Source organism: Nyctereutes procyonoides, unplaced genomic scaffold (assembly GCF_905146905.1).
Source record: "Nyctereutes procyonoides isolate TBG_1078 unplaced genomic scaffold, NYPRO_anot_genome, whole genome shotgun sequence".
Classification (NCBI taxonomy): Eukaryota; Metazoa; Chordata; class Mammalia; order Carnivora; family Canidae; genus Nyctereutes; species Nyctereutes procyonoides.
The window spans coordinates 16091920-16112565 of NW_026575137.1; the positions used below are offsets into that span (position 1 = coordinate 16091920).

General features: G+C 41.0%; 1 protein-coding gene across 5 annotated transcripts in view; it reads left to right on the forward strand.

The window, feature by feature from the left end:
- Positions 1-20646, forward strand: part of GRHL2 (grainyhead like transcription factor 2) — a 159972-nt gene that overhangs the window by 74985 nt on the left and 64341 nt on the right. For all 5 annotated transcript variants that reach the window (XM_055303344.1, XM_055303345.1, XM_055303346.1 and 2 more), the window contains exon 7: positions 3996-4107. In XM_055303344.1, coding sequence (XP_055159319.1) covers positions 3996-4107 — 112 coding nt within the window. The remainder of the gene's footprint in view (positions 1-3995; positions 4108-20646) is intronic.

A 20646-nucleotide genomic window follows, 5' to 3' on the forward strand; every position in this document is an offset into this window, starting at 1 on the left:
CCTTCATTGCGTTTGTGCTACCCAGTTGTTCTTGTTTTCAGTCAATTGATCTTAATTTTTCAAGCAAGTGGCTGTACATCCGACCTTATTTGTGGGCAGAAAAAGAGCTGCTGCTGTTTCCAGTATGGGGGGATGTAATTTATTGTGTCCTTTGCAACTTGGCTAAAGTTAAGCCTTCTGCAGCCCAGTGCTTGCTTACTCAGGAGTAAAGTGAGGCATGATATGATCCCGACCAGGAGTGACTTGGTGGAATTTTCACCTTCGTAAGTATTAGTTCTGTTTGTGGGAAATGGAACCGTGCTGGAAGTTTACCTGCTCTGGCATTCTTGCTGCTGCCAAGAAAGGGGGGGAACTGGTAACCCTTCTCTACTGAAAAGGAAAATCATAGCAGAGCTCTCTGAAAGGAGGTTGAAGGGCTTTCCTGCCCTATTGTAAAATGATTTATTTTACATGCACTGTGCATAGTGCCCACTCTATCTTATTTTGTCCGTAGCTACTGCCTCCTAAGCACTTCAGCACACTGAAAAGAATGCCATGCTGTGCCTAGAGCATAGTGTGTTTGCCCCCATCCTAGAATCCCCTGCAAAGATAGCAAGTAAAGTAGAAGAGAAAGAAGAGTATTTTGTCACTTGCTGGGCAGCTTGTCAGTTACTAGCTTTAGGTACAAATTTCAGTGGTGATCTCTGAGACAGCTAGATTTTCTGGCTTTGTTTTAATGAGAAAGAGAAGGAAGTATTGCCACTCATTTCTCAATCCTAAAGTTCTTCCTCCCTCCAAGCCTGTCCCAGTCCCAGATCAGAGCTGTAGGAGGCAGGGCAGTTGAGAGTGAGAAGAAGATGTGGAGCTCATGTTCCACCCAAGGCTGAGCCCATTGCAACTGGAAAGGTGCCTGGTTTGTTATGTGCCTGCCAGGGGAATTGGAGTGTTCCTACCCTCTGGTCAAGGCAGAGGGATGCCATCCTCCTCCTCCTTATTTTCATAATGGTGGAGGGATATAGTAATAATAACCAAAATAGTAATAACAGGAGCAGCCCAGGTGGCTCAGTGGTTTAGCGCCGCCTTCAGCCCAGGGCATGATCCTGGAGACCTAGGATCAAGTCCCACGTCGGGCTCCCTGCATGGAGCTTGCTTCTCCCTCTGCTTGTATCTCTGCCTCTCTCTCTCTGTGTCTCTTGTGAATAAATAAATAACATCTTAAAAAATAGTAATAACAACAATAATGGTAGAGAGATGCTATAATTAATAATAACAACAATAACAAGAGCCACAAAATAACAACTAGTATTTATTGAGTATATCTTCTATATGCCAGGCGCTATGTTAAGTGTCATGTATTTATAGCAATTCATTTGAAACTAACAACAACCCTATGACATAGGCACTATTTTCATAATATTACAGATGAGGAATCTTGGCTTTTTAGAGGCTAGTGACTGGCCAAGGTTACACAGCTAAAATGTGAGGGAATTAGGACACATCCCAGGCAGTCAGATTCTTAGACCTATTCTCTTAACCACTAGGGTACACTGTGTTGAGTCCCATGGAGGGCTAAAAGCCAGAGGCATTTTAGCCTGGGATTCACCTCTGGATATATATGCTAGATTTCACACTCCACAGCTTCCCATGTAGATGCCAGGTAAAAAGACTCTGGATAAACTTACTTTTTAAAAAACAATCTTGTACATTACAAGCAAGCATATAAGTCACAAATACCCCCTTTAACAACACCATTATCATTACCATGAAAAGATGATGGACGGTTCACATTCTAATGCCATGACAGGAGTTTTAAGTACAGAAACTTTTCCAAGAATTTTGCTTCATTGAAATCATATAAATAATTTAATATGGAAGTTTTCTTTCCATCTGTTTTATTTTGGCTAAATCAAGCCCTCCTTTCTCAAGGACTTCAATCTAACACCTTTAGTGAGTTAGAATGGTGCCTCTCAGAGGGGATCTTTCTTATGCCTCAGCCCTAGGAGAATAAGTAAGCACCCTGGAGAAAGAGGGATTCACTTGGAACTTACCTGCATTACTTTGGAGAACTGTATTTCATTCTGAGTTGAAGCATGTATGCTTGCTTGGTAATAGCATTTTCAAGCTGACATTCGCTTTATCAGTGAAGACAAATTTCCAGATCAAGAATATGCCATTACTTGGGCTAATAATATAGTTATTTGCTAAGGAAAGAAAATATTACCTGTTATTTTTATTTTGGAACAGAAAGACATAATAAACACTAGGAGGCCACACAGTGAACTTTTACATAAACAGTAGACCTGCCCCTTATGTGTGGGGAATACATTCTAGGACCTCCAAATGGATGCCTGAAACCATGGATATACTGAGCCATATATATGCTATGGTGTTTCCTCTAAATACATACCTATGATAAAGTTTAACTTATAAATTAGCACAGTAAGAGATTAACAACAACAGATAATAAAATAGAACAGTTATAACAATACACTATCATAAAAGTTATGTGAATGTGGTATCTTGGTCTCTGAATATCTTATTGTACCGTACTCACTCTTCTCATGATGATGCGAGATGATAAAATACCTATGTGATAAGATGAAGTGAGTTGAATGACGTGGGCATTGTGACTGTAATGTTAGGCTACTACTGACCTTTGGATGATATATCAGAAGGCACGCATCTGCTTCTAGATTATGGTTGACCAAATGTGGGTAACTGAAACCATGGGGAAGGGGAACAACTGTAAATGGCAAAGTTTGAGGAGGTGGGAGAGAGAAGAATGAAGAGCTTGTAGCTCATATTTCACCAGCACAGCCAGTGGTTCCCCTTGTCATTTCTTTGTACCTTACCTTTGAGGTTCATGCTGCTTGTGTATTTGAATAATATGGATACATATTTCTAAACTAGTTTTCCTAATATCTGGTCTCTAATCCAACAAATATTCACACATACTTTGGGAATGAGCCAGATTTTGAAAGAACAGTACAATTGCAAGCATGTATTTGGTATCTATTATTTGCCAGACTCCAGGCCACTGTCCTTGTCCTCTTTGAGTTTGAAGTCAAAGGGAACACATTGTCATCGACTGAACAATTGTAAATAATTAAGTAAATGACTACAAGTGTGCAAAATGCTACAAAGGAGAAGTTATTAAGGAATGAGAGTCAATGAAATATTCTGGAATAGTAGGAAAATGTCTAAGGAATATTTTGGTTATGGAGTAAGAAGGAGAGAGGCAGTATCCCTGATACTGTAGTTAAGGGGATTTTTGGGGGTATGTGTTGATAACTTCTCCATCTCATAAGTGATAAGTGTGTATTTAGTTTAATGAGGGTTTTTATAATTTAGAACCAAAAGGGGTTGGGGATTCTTATTTCTACAAGATATAATTAGTTTCTCAAGCAAGTACATTCAAATTGCGTTGAAATAAATAAATAGTTGGCCTTACCTCTTTTGGTCTGTGAAATATCTGTAGTTTGGATCTGTGTTCCTTGGTATGAACTCATCTTGTGGTATTTCTCTCATTACTTTAGTATTTCTCTTAGTACTCCAGTATTCCAGCCCAAGGCACTTAATTAGTCTAGAAACAGATGCTTGCTTCTTTACAAATGGTGCCAAATTCTACATTTAAGAATACAATATTTCAGAAATGTGTTTGTTTTCAGTACAAAAAAAGATTTTTTTGGTATTCCCATTTACCTCGCATGGACGTGCTGTTAATTGGCGAATTTGGTTATGATTCATGGTAAAACTGATATGGAGGGCGCCTGGATGGCTTAGTTGGTCGTGAGTTTAAGCCCTGTGTGGAGCCAACTTAAAAAAAAAATGATGTAGGATTCTTTTTCCTGTGTACTGTTCTCATTCCCCAGGCATTTTTTAAGGAGGCCCAGTTTTAAACAACTGAGCTTGTCTGGGCTTTTGTCAAGCAAGAGAAGCAACATTATAGAAACACAGTTCTGCCAGAAGCAGAGGCTGTGAACAGAAAGTAAGATGCATGGCTCTCCCCTCTGCAGAGCGTGGTGATGGTGGTCTTCAGTGAAGACAAAAACCGAGATGAGCAGCTGAAATACTGGAAGTACTGGCACTCCCGGCAGCATACGGCAAAGCAGAGGGTCCTTGACATTGGTAAGTTGATCCTGACTTCCCTTTGTGGTCTTCCATGAACTGACATGTTGTCATGATGCCAAGGAGAGCCTGGCACACAACTCACAGCGAGGACCCACGTAGCTCTCAGTAAGATGTGCCAGGCACTAGTCTGGACACTTTTCCTTTGTCAGTACATTTAGTACAGGTCAGGCGGAGACATCAGAATCAGGCTAAGCTGAGTACAAAGCCTGGTTTGTTCTATGGAAGTCATCTGTGCCTTGTATAATAGCAGTGACACATTTGGATTTGCAAGGACTCTGTCAGTTTCTAAAACATGTTTCCATGCTCTCCTGTGTTTAGGCCTAACGGCTAGTCGGGCAGACCAGATGAACTCTTATCCCCCTGTGACATGAGTAACCTCAGGGTCATTTGACTCTAAGGTACTTGTCAAGGTACATGACTGGAAAGTGGGTTCTGGTTCCCTGATTATTTTCTTAGTGTTCCTTCAGCTGCTCATAGTACTAGGTGGTCTGGCAGACAAAACCTTTGAGAGATCTTTTCTAGCAGCAGAAGAGGAATGAATCTGCCAGGTACATTTTCTGGAGTCTCTGTATTCTTCAACACGACATCTGTGCTCTAGAGACCTGTAGTCCGTTGGGTGGGAGTCAAGTTCAGCCAGGAAGGCAGAGCCCATGCCAAGTGGTCCCGTGGAGGGAATTTGTTGCAGAGATTGGGAGGGCTGCAGGCACCATGAGGCAGTCCGGAGATAAGCAACAGCAGGAGTCTGTTGCTATTACTTGTAGGGCTGGAGGATCAAAGAGAGGAGGTTGTGGGTGTTTGGGGAGCCACCCAGTAAGAGCTCCAGCCATAGTGGGGGCTGCCTCAGCAGGAGCTGGGACCACAGACGGAGCAGCTTTGCAAGAGGAGGAAGAAGCACAGAGGAGTCACTGCCAGACACACCTCTCAAAGAATGCCAAGAGGGAGGAGAAGGAATGCCCGGTCTTTTCCCTGTCTTGTACTCTCCCACCAGTGCTTTCCAGGAGCCAAATTTTCCCTGAAGCCTTTGGGTATGTGATTGTAGCAAATGCAGTTTGTAGGAATCAACCTCTGGGATACAGCATAAAACTGAGGAAGTCAGTGATTGAATCTTAAAGTTTCTAGAGATTATTAAAAATGCAGACAGTAAAATATTTGTTTCTAAGTAATTTAGTATTTTTTATGCTATTTTTTGTAAGAAGTAAGTAAATTCTCATCTATGGGCTTTCTTACCTCCTTTTGCAGACCAAGAGGCTGCAATCCCAGTGAGCGTAGGCAAAGCAAAGGTTTCCATTGTGTGGGGTATCAGAAGGTATTATTGAGTCATTGCTTTAGTTTCTTACACACTGCAGTGATGGATTTTTTAGACCTTCCATCTCACCTTTGCCAAAGTCCTTGGACCAGTGGCACAGAGGATAGTGATTAGGTTAAGGTTAGAGACTCACAATAGAACATACTGAAACTAATTGTTGGTTTATCCTACAAAATGGTTACACCCCTACTTAACCCCAGTGCATGCCATGTGCACACACACACACACACACACACACCTTCTATTAACTAGTCAAACATAATTATCTAATAAACCAGGAAACTGAAGCTGAGAGAGGCCCACTGACCAAGTGGCTTACCCTTAGATAATTAGTGCAATAGGTAGGATTAGACAATCTTCTTCACCCAGTTCATACACAGAAACCACAAGATCGATTGACTAGGACAAGAGGTTGGGAATACTTGCCTTAACCTGCTTTGTAGCCAATCTACGTAGAGCAGAGGAACAATTTTATTTTATTTGAAAAGTTAGCCTTATAATTATTACCTAAGAAAATGAGAGGAGCAATTAAATAGAAATATGGACTAGATCCAAATAAGGCAAATAATAAAAGCATTTTACTGGCTTACCTGTTGGTTCAACTTTGATATTATTACAAGGGTTACTTTTCTTAGACCAAAATGATTTCTCAGCCTTCACAGGACCTCACATCTTAACTTTCTGATCGCCTCTTACCTGCCTTCGGACTTTTCTCTGTAACTCTTTACACACACATGTGCACACACATGCACACACACGATTTATCTTTGAGATTGAGCTCTGTGACTCTTTCGGCTACCTGCTCTGAACCTGAACCTGAAGGGTATTAAATCAGTCCCTTAGCTTCAGATGAAATGGATTTTCTGCCCACAGCTACAACCTGTCAGCTAATCACAGACGGTGAGGAAATATGCAAAAATCTTATATAATTCATTACTTTACTAGACTTAAAAAAAAAAGTCAAACCATGTGTTCCTCTGGATGGTTAACACCATCTCCAGCATAAAGGAGGAGCTGATGCTGGGATGGTGTGCACATCTGTGTGTGGCGCAGTGTCAGCAGGTAGCTCTGGAGGGCAGTGCTGAGAACATTTATGAAGGCCTTACCTTGCTTCCACCAGGGGTTTAGCAATGCCTGCTGAGGGAGAAGGGAGGCTGACGGGTGCATGTACCATGTAGTTGTCAGTGTGGATCAAGAACCTTCTAGTAGCCTCAAGAAAAAAAGGAAGACTCCAACATTTTAACCTCTGAAGCTGGAGGTTGCAATCGGGGCTCCCAGGTTGCAGGTTCCAAATCTCCACCAGTCACTGTGGTCACCCAGTTCAACTGGGCCGTCTAGGTAGTGATCTTGAAACTGGAGTTAGAGACCAAGATAGGGCCCCTTTCGCTAAAGCAGAGATTCCTAGCCCATGGTCTTGGGAGTCTGTGGGTGGACTTGAGGGAACCTCAAGCTCCTCGGGTTATGCACAACACACTTTTGTGTGTAGAGGTGTGCTTATTCTTTCTTCTCATTTTTCAGGGTTCCTGGGCTAACCAGCCCTCCTCCAGCTCTCTGTCTCTCTACCTCCGCTCCAAGGAAAGCCCAAGGAAACTTTCATCTCTCTTTGTATTTTTCCTTATTCCCCATCCCTTTAGCACTTATGCTCAAGGATTGCTCTGTTGTCTCTTGTCCCAGCTGTTGTCTGTTGTCTTGATGGCTGGCGAACAGTCTACATCTTTCCTGACATACATTTATCTCACTTGGATTAGAATGGTGTTTGCTCTTCAAAGCTGTTCCTCATCTCCTACAGACTTCTGATCCTCTGATTAGTTCCTCAGTGCTGGTTGCCAGATGGGGAGAGGATGCTCAGTGTCTCTGATGGAGTCCTTCCTGTAGGTCTGTGCAAGGAACAGTGGGGGCCGGAGGGCCTTGGGTGCAGGAAAGGAAGTAGCTCCTCAGAGCACATGGGGCCTTGACTCTTGGGTTCCTTGTATCCTGATTGGAGCTCCCAGTGAGGCTGCTCCTACATCACACCAGGCACGGCTCTCCTTGAGCAGATACTCGCACATTACATGGTTTGTTCTCTCACTTTTTGCAGGTCCTTGCTTGTTGTCACCTTATCAAAGAGACCTTCCCTGCCACCTTACCTAAATGGCACACCCTCATCACTCTCCAGCCCCTTTACCTTTGTTATATTGCAGAGCATTTATCTCCACCCTACATTTTACTTGTGTACAGATGTTTCTATTTCTTATTGTGCCCACCCTCCAACTGCAAGGTAAAGCCCATGAGGCCAGACCCTTGTCTGGGTTAGCGCAGGACCTGAGACATAGTGAGCTGTCAGTAAATCTTTTCCTGAATGAAGGAGTGAGTTAGTGAGTAGATGAACAAACGTGTGGATAAAACTTTAATTCCACTCTGGACGGAGTGAACTGGGTCCTCATAATGCTTCCCATGTGTTCCTTGTTTTCTGTGTACCAGGCTCTTTCTAGACGAAATATGTAAACATTTTATCCTTCGTCCACAAAACAGCTCATTTTCTTGTTTAAAAAGTGAGCCGGTGAATGGTTAAGAATTTTACCCAAGGTCATGTACCTGATGACTGGTGTAGGTGGAATGGAAGCCCAAGAGTGTCTGAGTTTGCACTCCTTGGTGTTTATTATACTCCGGTCCTCACTCCACTGTAGTTCATCTTTATATGGCAACCTGTAGGTAGTTCTTGGCCCTGCGAGGCCCCGATGCCTCGCAGAGTGACTGCAGACATCCGTGACCTGGCCTGGCGCTGATGTCCCCTCCTCTATGCCTTCCTCTCCAGATGTTGAGAACGTTTTGCAGTCTGGGAGAGGGTGGAACTCTTGGCTGCTGCTAGTTCTGACATTTCTGTAAGCCAGTTCAGATATGTGGTTCTTGTACATCAGGCCATAAACTATTTTGTTTGGGGGAGCGGGGAAGGAAACATTAGCAATTAGTTCTTACCTGATAAAAGTAAAACAAATAGACCTTGGTCCTAGTGTGGGTCCTGCTGCTTTTCAAAGCACACAAGCAGAGTTCTCCAAGCCTCACAGGTTCTTTCTTGTGAGCTTGTTGAATAACAGCAATTATTCTAGTTCATAAATGAGTTTACATTCTGCAGCCCAAGGAGCATTCCTGTGCCGATTAGACCTCATATCTCCTGTATAGAACCACTTAGATTGTTTCTGTTGTTTGCTCGTCTCTGTGGATGTCCCTCTGTAAGGACGCGGAGTTAGTGCTGGTCCCGTGTTCCCACCATCTTGCAGAAAGGTATAGGTACTCCATATTCATTCAGAAAACAGGCCAGACCCTTCATTAGGAACTAGCAATTCAGAGGTAATTAAGACAGAGTCCCTGTCCTCAGCCTGCTCGAGTCTGGAGGCAAGCAGATCAGTGGCTAAGATGTCACATGTCATATGGTGCCTTAGAGGAGTGCTTCCCTGAAGTGTTTCTGAGACCCCTTCCAAATGACAGTGAGAGCACATGAGGTCAGTGAGGTGGGGGAGGGTGCTGCAAGCCAAGAAACCAGCACAGGCTTATATAGCAATCCAGGCAGAAGAACCAAAACGAGATTGGCCGATTATCTTAGAAAGTCTGATGGAATTGTTAGCACAGATGGGGGCAGTGGCAACTGTTGTACGTCTTAGTAAGAGTGTCCCTTGATTGAACTAATACAGGCAGTAAGGTGAGGGAAGTTCTGATTCTGAACCGGCTCACTTTTTAAACAAGAAAATAAGCTGTTTTGTGGACGAAGGATAAAATGTTTACATATTTCGTCTAGAAAGAGCCTGGTACACAGAAAACAAGGAACACATGGGAAGCATTATGAGGACCCAGTTCACTCCGTCCAGAGTGGAATTAAAGTTTTATCCACACGTTTGTTCATCCACTCACTAACTCACTCCTTCATTCAGGAAAAGATTTACTGACAGCTCACTATGTCTCAGGTCCTGCGCTAACCCAGACAAGGGTCTGGCCTCATGGGCTTTACCTTGCAGTTGGAGGGTGGGCACAATAAGAAATAGAAACATCTGTACACAAGTAAAATGTAGGGTGGAGATAAATGCTCTGCAATATAACAAAGGTAAAGGGGCTGGAGAGTGATGAGGGTGTGCCATTTAGGTAAGGTGGCAGGGAAGGTCTCTTTGATAAGGTGACAACAAGGTTGAGGAGATGAGGGAGAAGGGTTTGGTAGTTGTGGAAAGGCTTGCATTTGGAAAATGCTATCTTAGGGTCTTCACAGAGGAGCATCAGCACAGCTACATTGCGCATGTTGAAGGGGAATAAGCTCTGGATGTTTCTCCCTTGGCTGCTTTAACACTATCTTGGCTTCATAAAGTCTTGCTGTGAAGTTTTGTTGGGGAGATATTCAAATATGTGTGTGTCTGTACTTTTTTTTATAATGAGCGGTAGCATGCATACCTTGTTTTTAGTTAATCCTGTTTTTCTGTTGTTGAATCAGGTGGATTCTAGAGATCCAAGAATAGGTAAGAAAGGGATAAAAATCTTACCTGTGTGTTGTCATTCATCCAAGTGGGTGTATGCCATTTGTACATCAGTCTTCCCAGATTGTTGATAAGGACAGACGGAGGGGAGTTTGCAAAAATAGCAAGCAAATAGGATATTGTAATGAAATGACATTTCTTTGTAATGAGTTGAAATACATGAATTCAGAGGCTTTGGATAGCCGTTGAGGGTTTAGCAGCACTGTTGTGGGGTGATATCTGTACTTCAGGGAGGTGATTCCAGGCCAGCACGGAGAATGGCAGAAGGGAGGGAGAGACCAGTAGTGAGAAGACCATTCGTAGCCAGGTGAATGATGGAGTGCAGCCAGAGGAGTGCATTATAAAGGGGCGATGCAAAGTTATCCCAGGAACAAGAGACAAATTCTAGAACTGATAGAGCCTCCGTGATGACTGGCTGTGAGGATAAAGGAGAAGAAAAGGATCACAGATAAAAAGTGTGGCCTTGCTAAGTAAATGGGTGCCTTGCTCCATAGGGATGTCAAGAGGAGCGACTGTGGCCAGAAAGTACAAATGGTTGACCCTTTGTCTCTTTGTTCTCCTTCAAGGAGGGAAGGAAAGTTAGAAGAGGTTCAACAACTAAGATTAACTGAATGGAATGTGAGCCAGAAGCTACAATAGATAAATTGAAGCACGTTCACATACAATTTATCTTTTCCAAACAGAAATAAGATTTACTTTGCCACTTTACAGATGCAGAGGTTCCAAAATAAAGAACTCAGTGGTTTTTTGCATTTTCACAGTGGGTGGTATGGATTGTAATGTAATGACACTAATTCCACAGGCACATCCAAATAAGCCTCATTACTTTATAGTCACATCCAATGAACCATTATTGATAGAAATGGGTAGGAAATATCAGAAAGGGAGACAGAACATGAAGACTCCTAACTCTGGGAAATGAACTAGGGGTGGTGGAAGGGGAGGAGGGCGGGGGGTAGGGGTGAATGGGTGACGGGCACTGAGGGGGGCACTTGACAGGATAAGCACTGAGTATTGTTCTGTATGTTGGCAAATTGAACACCAATAAAAAAATAAATTTATTATTAAAAAGAAAGAAAAAAAAAGAAATTTGCAGTTAATTGTGAAACCAACTATTTGCTCTTTGTTCCTTCTCTGTCTTCAGCTTCGATTTGCAGTAATCTGGCCCTGTAGCAGGATGTGTCAGTTTTGTTGTTGATATTAATCTTGTAGTTTTCCATGGTAATTAGCAGGTAATTATAGTTCATCTTTGATTATTAGCATGGGATTATTGGATTTTCATCTGTGCCCTCATACAAATCTATTTCGTTAGAGCCAATTTTTAAATACCAGTTTTATGTTAAGGTAAAGCTTTTCTTGAAAATTTTAGTTCCAACAAACTGGAAGCATTTTTTTTAAAAGATTTTATTTATTTGTTCATGAGAGACACAGAGAGAGGCAGAGACAAAGGCAGAGGGAGAAGCAGGTTTCCTGAGAAGGAACCTGATGTGGGACTTGATCCCATGACTCCGGGATCATGACCTGAGCCAAAGGCAGATAGATGCTCAACCACTGAGCCACCTAGGGGTCCCTCTTCAGAGATGCTTTTAATGAGATTGCAGGTAACCTGATAGTCTCATGTTTTTAGCATTATTTGATTGGCTTAAAAATTACAAAAAAAAAAAAAATACTTGGAGATACATCCTGATAGTTTCATGAGGCTCATCTATGTACTGAACAAAATACAGAGCTGGTATTGTTAGCTATCCATGAGCACTTATTAGAAGCCTCTCTCTTGCTACACTTTTCAACAGAAACAAATTTATGTCTTTGCAATATCCCCAAGTGTGAAATTGTGCAAATCTAAAGTTTTCCTTCTCTGTTTACACAACCTAAAACTTGCCAAGAGAAAGTTTTTACCAAAATTAAATTAAGCTCTTTGAGGTTGGATAAACCAAAATAAGGTGAAGCTAATGTGAAGAAAAGTCTTTGAACAGGTTCCAGGAATGCAGAGCCACCACTAGTTTTTCTGCTTTTGAAAAGACTAGCATTGAAATGAAGGAGCACTAAATAAATGAGCTGCTGGTCATTGTTTGGTGATCCTCTGAGGTATGTCTTGGTATTATCTCCATTTCACAGATAGGGAAACCAGCTTAGAGCAGTTAGGCGGCTTTACTTAGGTGGCTGCTGATCATGTTGAACCCTAACCCACAGTTCCCAGATGCTGTGGTCCACATCACAAGGGAAAACAGTAACAGAAGAAGGCACCTGGATGGCTCAGTGGTTGAGTGTCTGCCTTTGGCTCAGGGTGGGACTCCGGGGTCCTGGGATCGAGTCCCACATCGGGCTACCTGCATGGAGACTGCTTCTCCCTCTGCCTGTGTCTCTGCCTCTCTCTCTCTCTCTCTCTCTCTCTCTCTCTCTCTCTCTGTGCCACTCATGAATAAATAAATAAAATTCTTTAAAAAAAGAAAAAGAAAACAGTAACAGAAGCATCAGCTTCCCTCCTTTCCCTGCCCCAATAAGGGCAAATTTGGCTTCTTAAAGAAATATATTTAAGAGAATTAGAATTTCAATTTCAAAATGATATCTAAATCCTCTAATAATGGTGGGAAATAAGTAAACAGGAATAGAAGCATGAGTAATTCAAGTAGCAGTTAAAGCAGAAATCACTTGTATAATGAACTAGAATAGCTCATGTGGTTCCCCCACCCTGTGCCCATCACACATGTAACACACTCACCTTCCTATGTCTGGTAACCAGTTTGGTGTGTATGATTGGGCAGCCAGGGGCAGCTTGGGAAGTTGCAAAGGGAGGTTAATCTACAAGAAATGGCAAGTGTCGACGAGGATGTAAAGAAAAAGGAACCCTCGTGCACTGTGGGTAGGAATGCAAACTGGTGCAGCCCTTGTGGAGAACAGTATGGAAGTGCCTCAGAAAATTAAAATTGAACTACTCTCTGATCCAGCAATCGCACCACGGAGTATTTACCCAAAGAATACTAGTACACTAATTCAAAAGGACACTAACTCAAAGGACCCCTGTCTTTATTGCAGCATTATTTACAATGGCCAAATTATGGAAGCAGCCCAGGTGTCCACTGATAGATGAATGGCTAAAGAAGGTGTGTGTGTGTGTGTGTGTGTGTGTGTGTGTGTGTGTGTGTGTGTGTACGTGCACAATGGAGTATTATTTAGCCATAAAAAGAATGAAATCTTCCTATTTGCAGCAACATGGATGGATCTAGAGAGTGTAATTTTAAGCAAAATAAGGCAGTGAAAGAAAGATAAATATATGATTTCACTCATATGTGGAATTTAGAAACAAAACAGAGGAAAAAAGTGAGAAATCAAAAAACAGACTTTTACCTATAGTGAACAAACAGATGGTTCCCAGAGGGGAAGTGGGGGGGGGGTGGATGAAATAGGTGAGGGAGATTAAAAGTATCGTTATCTTGCTGAGCACTGAGTAATATATGGAATTACTGAATCACTATATTTTACACTTGGAAGTCGTACAACACTGTGTGTTAACTACATTGGAATTAAAACTTTTTAAAAATGGAGGTTAATCTTAGGGGAAGTTGAGCAGCTGAACGGGTTGGGTTTGTGGTTCAGATTTATTGGAAGATAATCCATGTGAGGATTTACAGTTTTTGTAATATGTCTGTGTCCTGCACCGTTACCAAGAAGTCATTTCTTTTATTTGAATGTTTTCAGTCCGAAACTCAGAGTACAATTCTTTGTATTTGAAACTGATTTCTGACATTGAAGGCTGGCAGGCACTAGAATGGGTCTTTGAAAGAGACTGGAATATCTTCTCGTAGAATGGCAGTTCTCAGGTCTCTTTCTAGTGATAAAGTACCATCATCTAAGAGTTCAGTTTTCTTTTATAAGTCAGAGTTGGCTTAACTGGGAAGATACAGTGTCTGGAAATATCATCTGGGGTGGAAAAACTTTGGGGACTGTGGTGCTGGAGGGTGGGAGCCCCATCTGTAGGTCTGAGATGATTATGGTGGATTGGCCACTGTGGGCAGTAACTTGTAATCCTGTGTGCCTATAACTTCTTGCCCCCACCCCTACCTCTAAGAGTGTTAGTATATTAAGTAAGAAGATGAAGAATGAGAAACTAAAATTAAACATGAGTCGTTCATGCAGTATACAAGAGTAAATTATTTACCCAAGCGCTTATCCATACCTTCATTCATTCAGCACACTGTCAGAAAGTACCAGTCATGATTTCTCAAGAAACAAAATAATTTGAGTTAAAAATAGACTGAAGTTAAATCTCACTGAATAACATAGACTAATGAGAAGTGCTCCATTTTAAGCCCATCCAAGCTTATTTAAATTCAGTCAGAATTCATAATGCATATATAGATCCTATAAAAGCATATGTGTTTGTGTGTCTACAGATAGGATATGACTTATTCTCAATTTGAAATCAAGTTTACAAATCAAGACCAGCATTCCTTTAAAAAAGAGTAAAAAATACTAGCATACATGGGCTATAGTCATAGGCTACAGTGAAAATGCTTTCCTACTGTAAGTTTATTGCCATTACAGTTGAAAGCTAGTACATTGGTTTATAAATTCCTTTGCGAGAAACAGAAGGGTGAGTCAAACACAAATAAAATACTGATTTAGCTCTAGAAAGATTCCTTCTTAGATGATGTCTATGAAGGTAATATAAGCAACTATGAAGAGTAAACAGTATATAGTATTTAATTCTAGTTTTAATACTAGAGTCACACTATATCCATCACATTCTATGAGTCACAAAATTATATCTTCATAACTTTAGCCATTATTGTTCTAGATTATGTGTGGAAAGGTGCTCATTTGAAAGGTTGTACGTCACAGAAATCGAAGGGTTCCGGCTTTGTAGACAGAACTTCTTGGGTTCCAACCCCAGGTTGGCAGCTTAAAAACTAAGTGGTTGTCAGTGAGGGGAGGTGCTTAACACATTTGCCTATTTCCTATTCTACTCAGTAAGGATAATTTAAAAAGCTACTGATCAGAATTGTGTGAGGTAATGTTTGTGAAATATGTATATTTAGCACACACTTGGCTCTCAAAAACTGGTACCTAATCCTATTGTTTGCTCAGGGGCTGGAACCAAATGATGAAAATACATTTAGAGCCTCTAAAAATCAGCTCAAGTGTCAACACACTTAAGGAAACCCAGGTTACCTCTGACTAGGGGAAAGCACGATAAAGAATATAATAGACTCATTAGAGTTCTTATGAGTCATCCAGGCTTTAAGAAGCTGCTTCTTTGATTTTGAAAAACAAAAAAATCTCAAAACCTACTTGGACTAGGGTTTATTTATTCTACCTATTTTAAGTCAGAACAAATACTTGTAGAATGACCCTCGAGTGTTTCCTGAATTTGAGCTCATTCTCTTTGGTCTTTGCAGACATAGGGAAGCAGATGTTTGAGGACAAGTGGGTTGGGGGAAGTAGGGACCAGGGTTGTTCCCCTCACCCACTAAAGGACTAGCAAGGTCTGTTCTTTAGGTATTGTCTCTCTCTTTTTTAAAAGGTTTATTATTTTAGAGAGAGTGTGTGTAAGCACAGGGAGGGGCAAAGGGAAAGGGAGAGAGAAACCCCAGCAGACTCCTTGCTAAGCTCGGAGTCCAACATGGGGCTCGATCCCACGACACCATGATCACAACCCTGAGCTGAAACAGAGTCAGACGTTTCAACTGACTGCACCACCTAGGGGCTCCATATATTGTCTCTGTTTTGTAGATGAAGAAATACAGGCTCAGAGAGCTTCCATAACTCACTCAAGGTCACAGGGCTTGTTGAGAGGAGGATAGAAATTAAGTTCTGGTCTGTGTGTCTCCACCCCCAGTGTCCTTTCTTCCTATGCTTTGGGTACCACCCTATAAATTGATCCCTTGTATGTCCCACCCTATAAATACCCCAAATATAAACTTCCTCAAATCTTTGGTTTCTTTCTTTTCTTTCTTTTTTCCTTTTCTTTCTTTCTTTCCCAAAACAACATCTTCTTAGGCTGTGGTGTAACTTACTGAATTGGCAATCATGCCCTGAGCCATTTTCAGCATTCCAGGCTCATTATTTCACTAGTCCAGACAGAATCTATACATTTCGGAAGAGCAACAATTTTTATATTAATTATACCATTCCTTTTAATCTCCAACAATATATACAAAAAATAATTAAAAGGGATAGTTGTAATTTACCAAGCACGTGAAGCTTAATTAAGGTGAAGGAATTAAGAGTTCCTTTGACGGCATTCCAGAATCACACTTATATACACAGTTTGAAGAAAATTCAACCTACAAAAGTCTGAGTCAAAAAACCTATTAACAGACCACCGATTATATACACAAAGTAAAAGAATAAGACAGCAGAAGGATTCACCATCATATTTTCCATAACAATTAAAATAAAATTGAATCCCATAATTTCTCTGCAGAATGTAACTTGCCAAAAACATACATGAAAAGCACTGCTTATTCACCCTTGCGCAGCGGCCCTTCAGTGAGACATTGTAGTTTGTCACCTTTCTTCCTCAAACCTCTTGTTTTCTCAGAAGGACTAACTTTGGAACTTGTCTTTCAATCTTCCTGGTACCCCTCAGGATATAGAGATGCTTTCCTTGTACCCACTCCTCCTGCCCTGCTTTGTCAAGGAATTTACGATGGGCCCAAAATGTATAGTCTCTGCCTCATGGAACTTCCCCAAGTGTTTCTCTACCAGCTAGTTACCATGTAGGATGTGCTATGTTTTTTTCTCTACAAGATATTAATATCTGGTGACAATTTAGTATTTAATTTGTGAGATAAATACAGGCAATGATTAATAGTACGATTTTTAGCATCAGACAGACCCAGATTCAAGTCCCAAGTTGGCCAGCCATCTGATTTTCTACAAGCCACTTAACTTCTCTGTGGGAGGAGGATGCTAACACCTACCTCACAGGTTGTGAGGATTAGATGGGGTAATGTTGATAAAAGACTACACAGGCTTGGCACTCGGCAAGCTCTTGGTTTATGGAACTTATTATTATCCAAAGATCATTTGCATTTTAATGTTGCGAGATGACAATATCCTTACCCAAAGGAATGGATGTTTCAGGATGGGACTCCCAGGCAAGAGAGCAAGCAGACCTTTTGGAGCAGGTGGTACTCCGAGCTCACCATATAGGTAACTGCCTGGTTTTCCTATATGTGTAGTTTGTGTCCACCCAAGGGGAAATCTTTGAGGAAAAAGAACAATCTATTACATGGATTTCATCGATAATCAATAGAGAACTTTAGTGACAGATGACTCTTTCTCTAAGAATGTATGTGGACTGAATCAGATACACCCATAGATTCAGTCATTTCACTCTGCCATAGACCAGTGCTACTCAAAGTGTAGACCCCAGACCAGCAGCATTAACCCCATCTGGGAGGTCATTAGAATGGCACATTCTTTGCCACATCCCAGACCTACTGAATCATAATTTCTGGTAGTGAGCCCAGACATCCACATTTTACAAAAGCCCTCTAAGTGGTTTTGATGTACCCCAGGATTTGAGAAGCACTGTTATAGAACATCCACACAAGCCTATAAGCTTTGGGAATCCAGAAATACTCATTCTCCATCTCTGGGGATTGTCCTAACAGGCCCTAGAGAATGTATATGGCTTTGCATTCCCATCCACTTCACTCTGACATTCCAAGGACACACACACTGCTAGAGAGGACCCTGAAAAGTTTGACTCTCACCAGCTACATGACATTAACAATGAAATAAACTTCCTTCCTATTTCATTAGATAGACTCTCACTTCTTCTTTCATGGTTCTGTTCTTTTTGACGCTTCAGGTCAGTTGTATACTTTATGGTTGTTATTTTGTGTGTAAATTATTAAGATTAATAAGAACTACCTTTAAAACTCAGATTAAAAAATAATAAAATAAAATAAAACTCAGATTAGGGACACCTGGGTGGCTCACTGGTTGAGCTTCTGCCTTTGACTCAAGTCGTGATCCTGGGGTCCTGTAGGGAGCCTGCTTCTCCCTCTATGTCTCTGCGTCTCTCATGAATAAATAAATAAAATCTTAAAAAAATTAAGAAATAAAACTCAGATTAAATTGGCATACATTTTTTTTAGAAACCTATTTCAGCTAATTATAATTTTGTTCCATCATGCTGGTTTTTGGAAACATCTAAGCCATTTTCCCATTTATATCCTCATTCTCACTAAGTAGATGTTAGTATTCTATAGATATTTACACACCAGGGTAAAATACATGTAGCTTTTATGTTGCCTTGTCATCTTTTAGGGAAAACGAAGTCCATTCAAAATGTAATATGTTCATAATTAAATGCTTTATAATTTTTTTTTTTTGAGTGGGGTGATTACTTTTTAGCTATGATGGCTATCATACAGGAACAAGCCGTGCACTCACATCACCTGACTTCTGGTCATAGGAGGGAATCCCAGGTGCAGGAGGTTGAATGGTGACTTTCAGAATGATTTGTCCATGTCCTAACTCCCAGAATCTAGAAATAGGACCTTATTTGGGAAAAAGGTTTTTACAGAGGTACTTAAGGTTCTCTAGATGAAATCATCCTGGCTTAGAGTGAACCCTAAATCTGATGACAAATCCTTAGAAGAGAAGAGAAGAGGGGAACAGACACAGAGACACAGAAGAGAACATGATGTGAAGACGGAGGCAGAGATTAGAGGGATAGGTCTGTAGGTCAAGGGACACTAAGGATTGCCAGCAACTGCCAGAAGCTAGGAGTGAGGCATGGAGCCTCTTAACTCTCAGGGTCTCCAGAACGAACCAACACTGCCAACACCTTGATTTGGAATGTCTGGCCTCCAGAACTGTAAGAGAATACAATTCTGCTGTTTTAAACTACCAAGTACGTAGTATTTTGTTATGACAGCCCTAGGAAACTAAGCTTATTACACCAGCTCAACACAGTGCCTTTTACTAGCTGAGCAGCTATCAACATTTATAAAATTTGGGTTTGAGAAACTTTCTTGAGTAAAGAAGGAAGGCTTAACAATAGGCTGCTGAGTTTCTGTTTCTATACCGTGAGTCATAAGCCTTTAAGCAAACAACATTTACACAGTTTTCAGAAATGGGAGATGTATCTATCGGCATTTTATTCATTGGACAAAAAAGTACTGGACAAAACAACATCAATATTCATAAGCTGTTTGGTCTTAGAAAATTTTCAGTCACAAATGATAGAGCTATTTTACCATCTGTAGGAATGTGTTAGAGACTAAAGATGAACAGATATTTCTTGTATTGCATAAGGTTAAGGAAGAAGGCGTGGGGCACCTGAGTGGCTTAGTCAGTCAAGTGTCTACCTTCCCCTCAGGTCATGATCCCCAGGTCATGGGATCTAGCCCCATGTCAGGCTCTCTGCTCAGCAGGGAGCCTGTTTCTCCCTCTCCCTTGTATCTCTGCTCCCCCTGCCCCCACCCCAATGCTAGTACTCTCCTCTTAAAAAAATCTAAAAAAAGAAAAGTAAAAGGGGTGACATCAATCTCTTAGTTATATTTTTGGTTTAGAATGCTCGTGGATACATTCATTCATTCACTTAACTCATTTATTTTAACAAATGTATGAAGTGCATTTTTTCTGTATGATGTTAAGCACTGAATAAACAGCAGTATTTAAGAGCAAATAGCTAATGGGAAATGGCTGGTGATAAGTAAGTAAACAAATAAATAAAATTTTGGCACACAGTATAAAGGAAATAAACAGTAATGCTTGGGTGGCTCAGTGGTTGAGCTTCTGCTTTCGACTCAGGTCGTGATCCTGGTCCTGGGATTGAGTCCCACATCGGGCTCCCTGCAGGGAGCCTGCTTCTCTCTCTGCCTGTGTCTCTGCCTCTTTCTCTGTGTCTCTCATGAATAAATAAATAAAATCTTAAAAAAAATAAAGGAAATAAACAAGGTAGTATAACCACCCAGTAAAAAGTAGCCTTACCAACCTTTTTGTTTTTTGTTATTGGCACAAAAAAAGCTTATTAAACATGATTGTGTTGTTCATTTATTATTTGTCTACTTATTTATCTTCTGTCTCCTACTGGAGTATAAAAGCCGCATGATCAGGGACCTAGTCTTGTTTCCTGCTGTTTCCTCAGCGTAGGGATACTGCCTGGCAATAGGGAACACACAGTACATATTTGTTCAATACATTTGTTGATGAAGTGAATATGATAGAAACGACAGAGGCCCTGTGCCAGATTAGGGAACCCAGAAAGCATTGCATTTGTATTTGTATTTGTATTTGTATTTGTAATGCATTTGTTTTTAAAATCCTTCGTCAAAGTGTTTGACCAAACCACTTTGGTTTGTCTTTATTTCTAAATATGACATTGTTTTTTTAAATTTACAATTGAACTAAAGCTGTCTTAAAATGCTTATTAAAAACTAATTAGAGGGGGATCCCTGGGTGGCTCAGTGGTTTGGCGCCTGCCTTTGGCCCAGGTCGCGATCCTGGAGTCCTGGGATCCTGTCCTGCGTGGGGCTCCCAGCATGGAGCCTGCTTCTCCCTCCTCCTGTGTCTCTGCCTCTCTTTTTCTCTCTCTATATCTATCATGAATAAATAAATAAATAAATCTTTTAAAAAAAACTAATTAAAAAGCTGTTAAAATCCTTACTAAAAACTTCAAAAAAATTATAAGACTGTCTTTTAAAACAAATAGATATAAAGAATTAGGGAAACTCCCTTTCTTTAAATTCCATGATCTACTTCTCCCTTCAG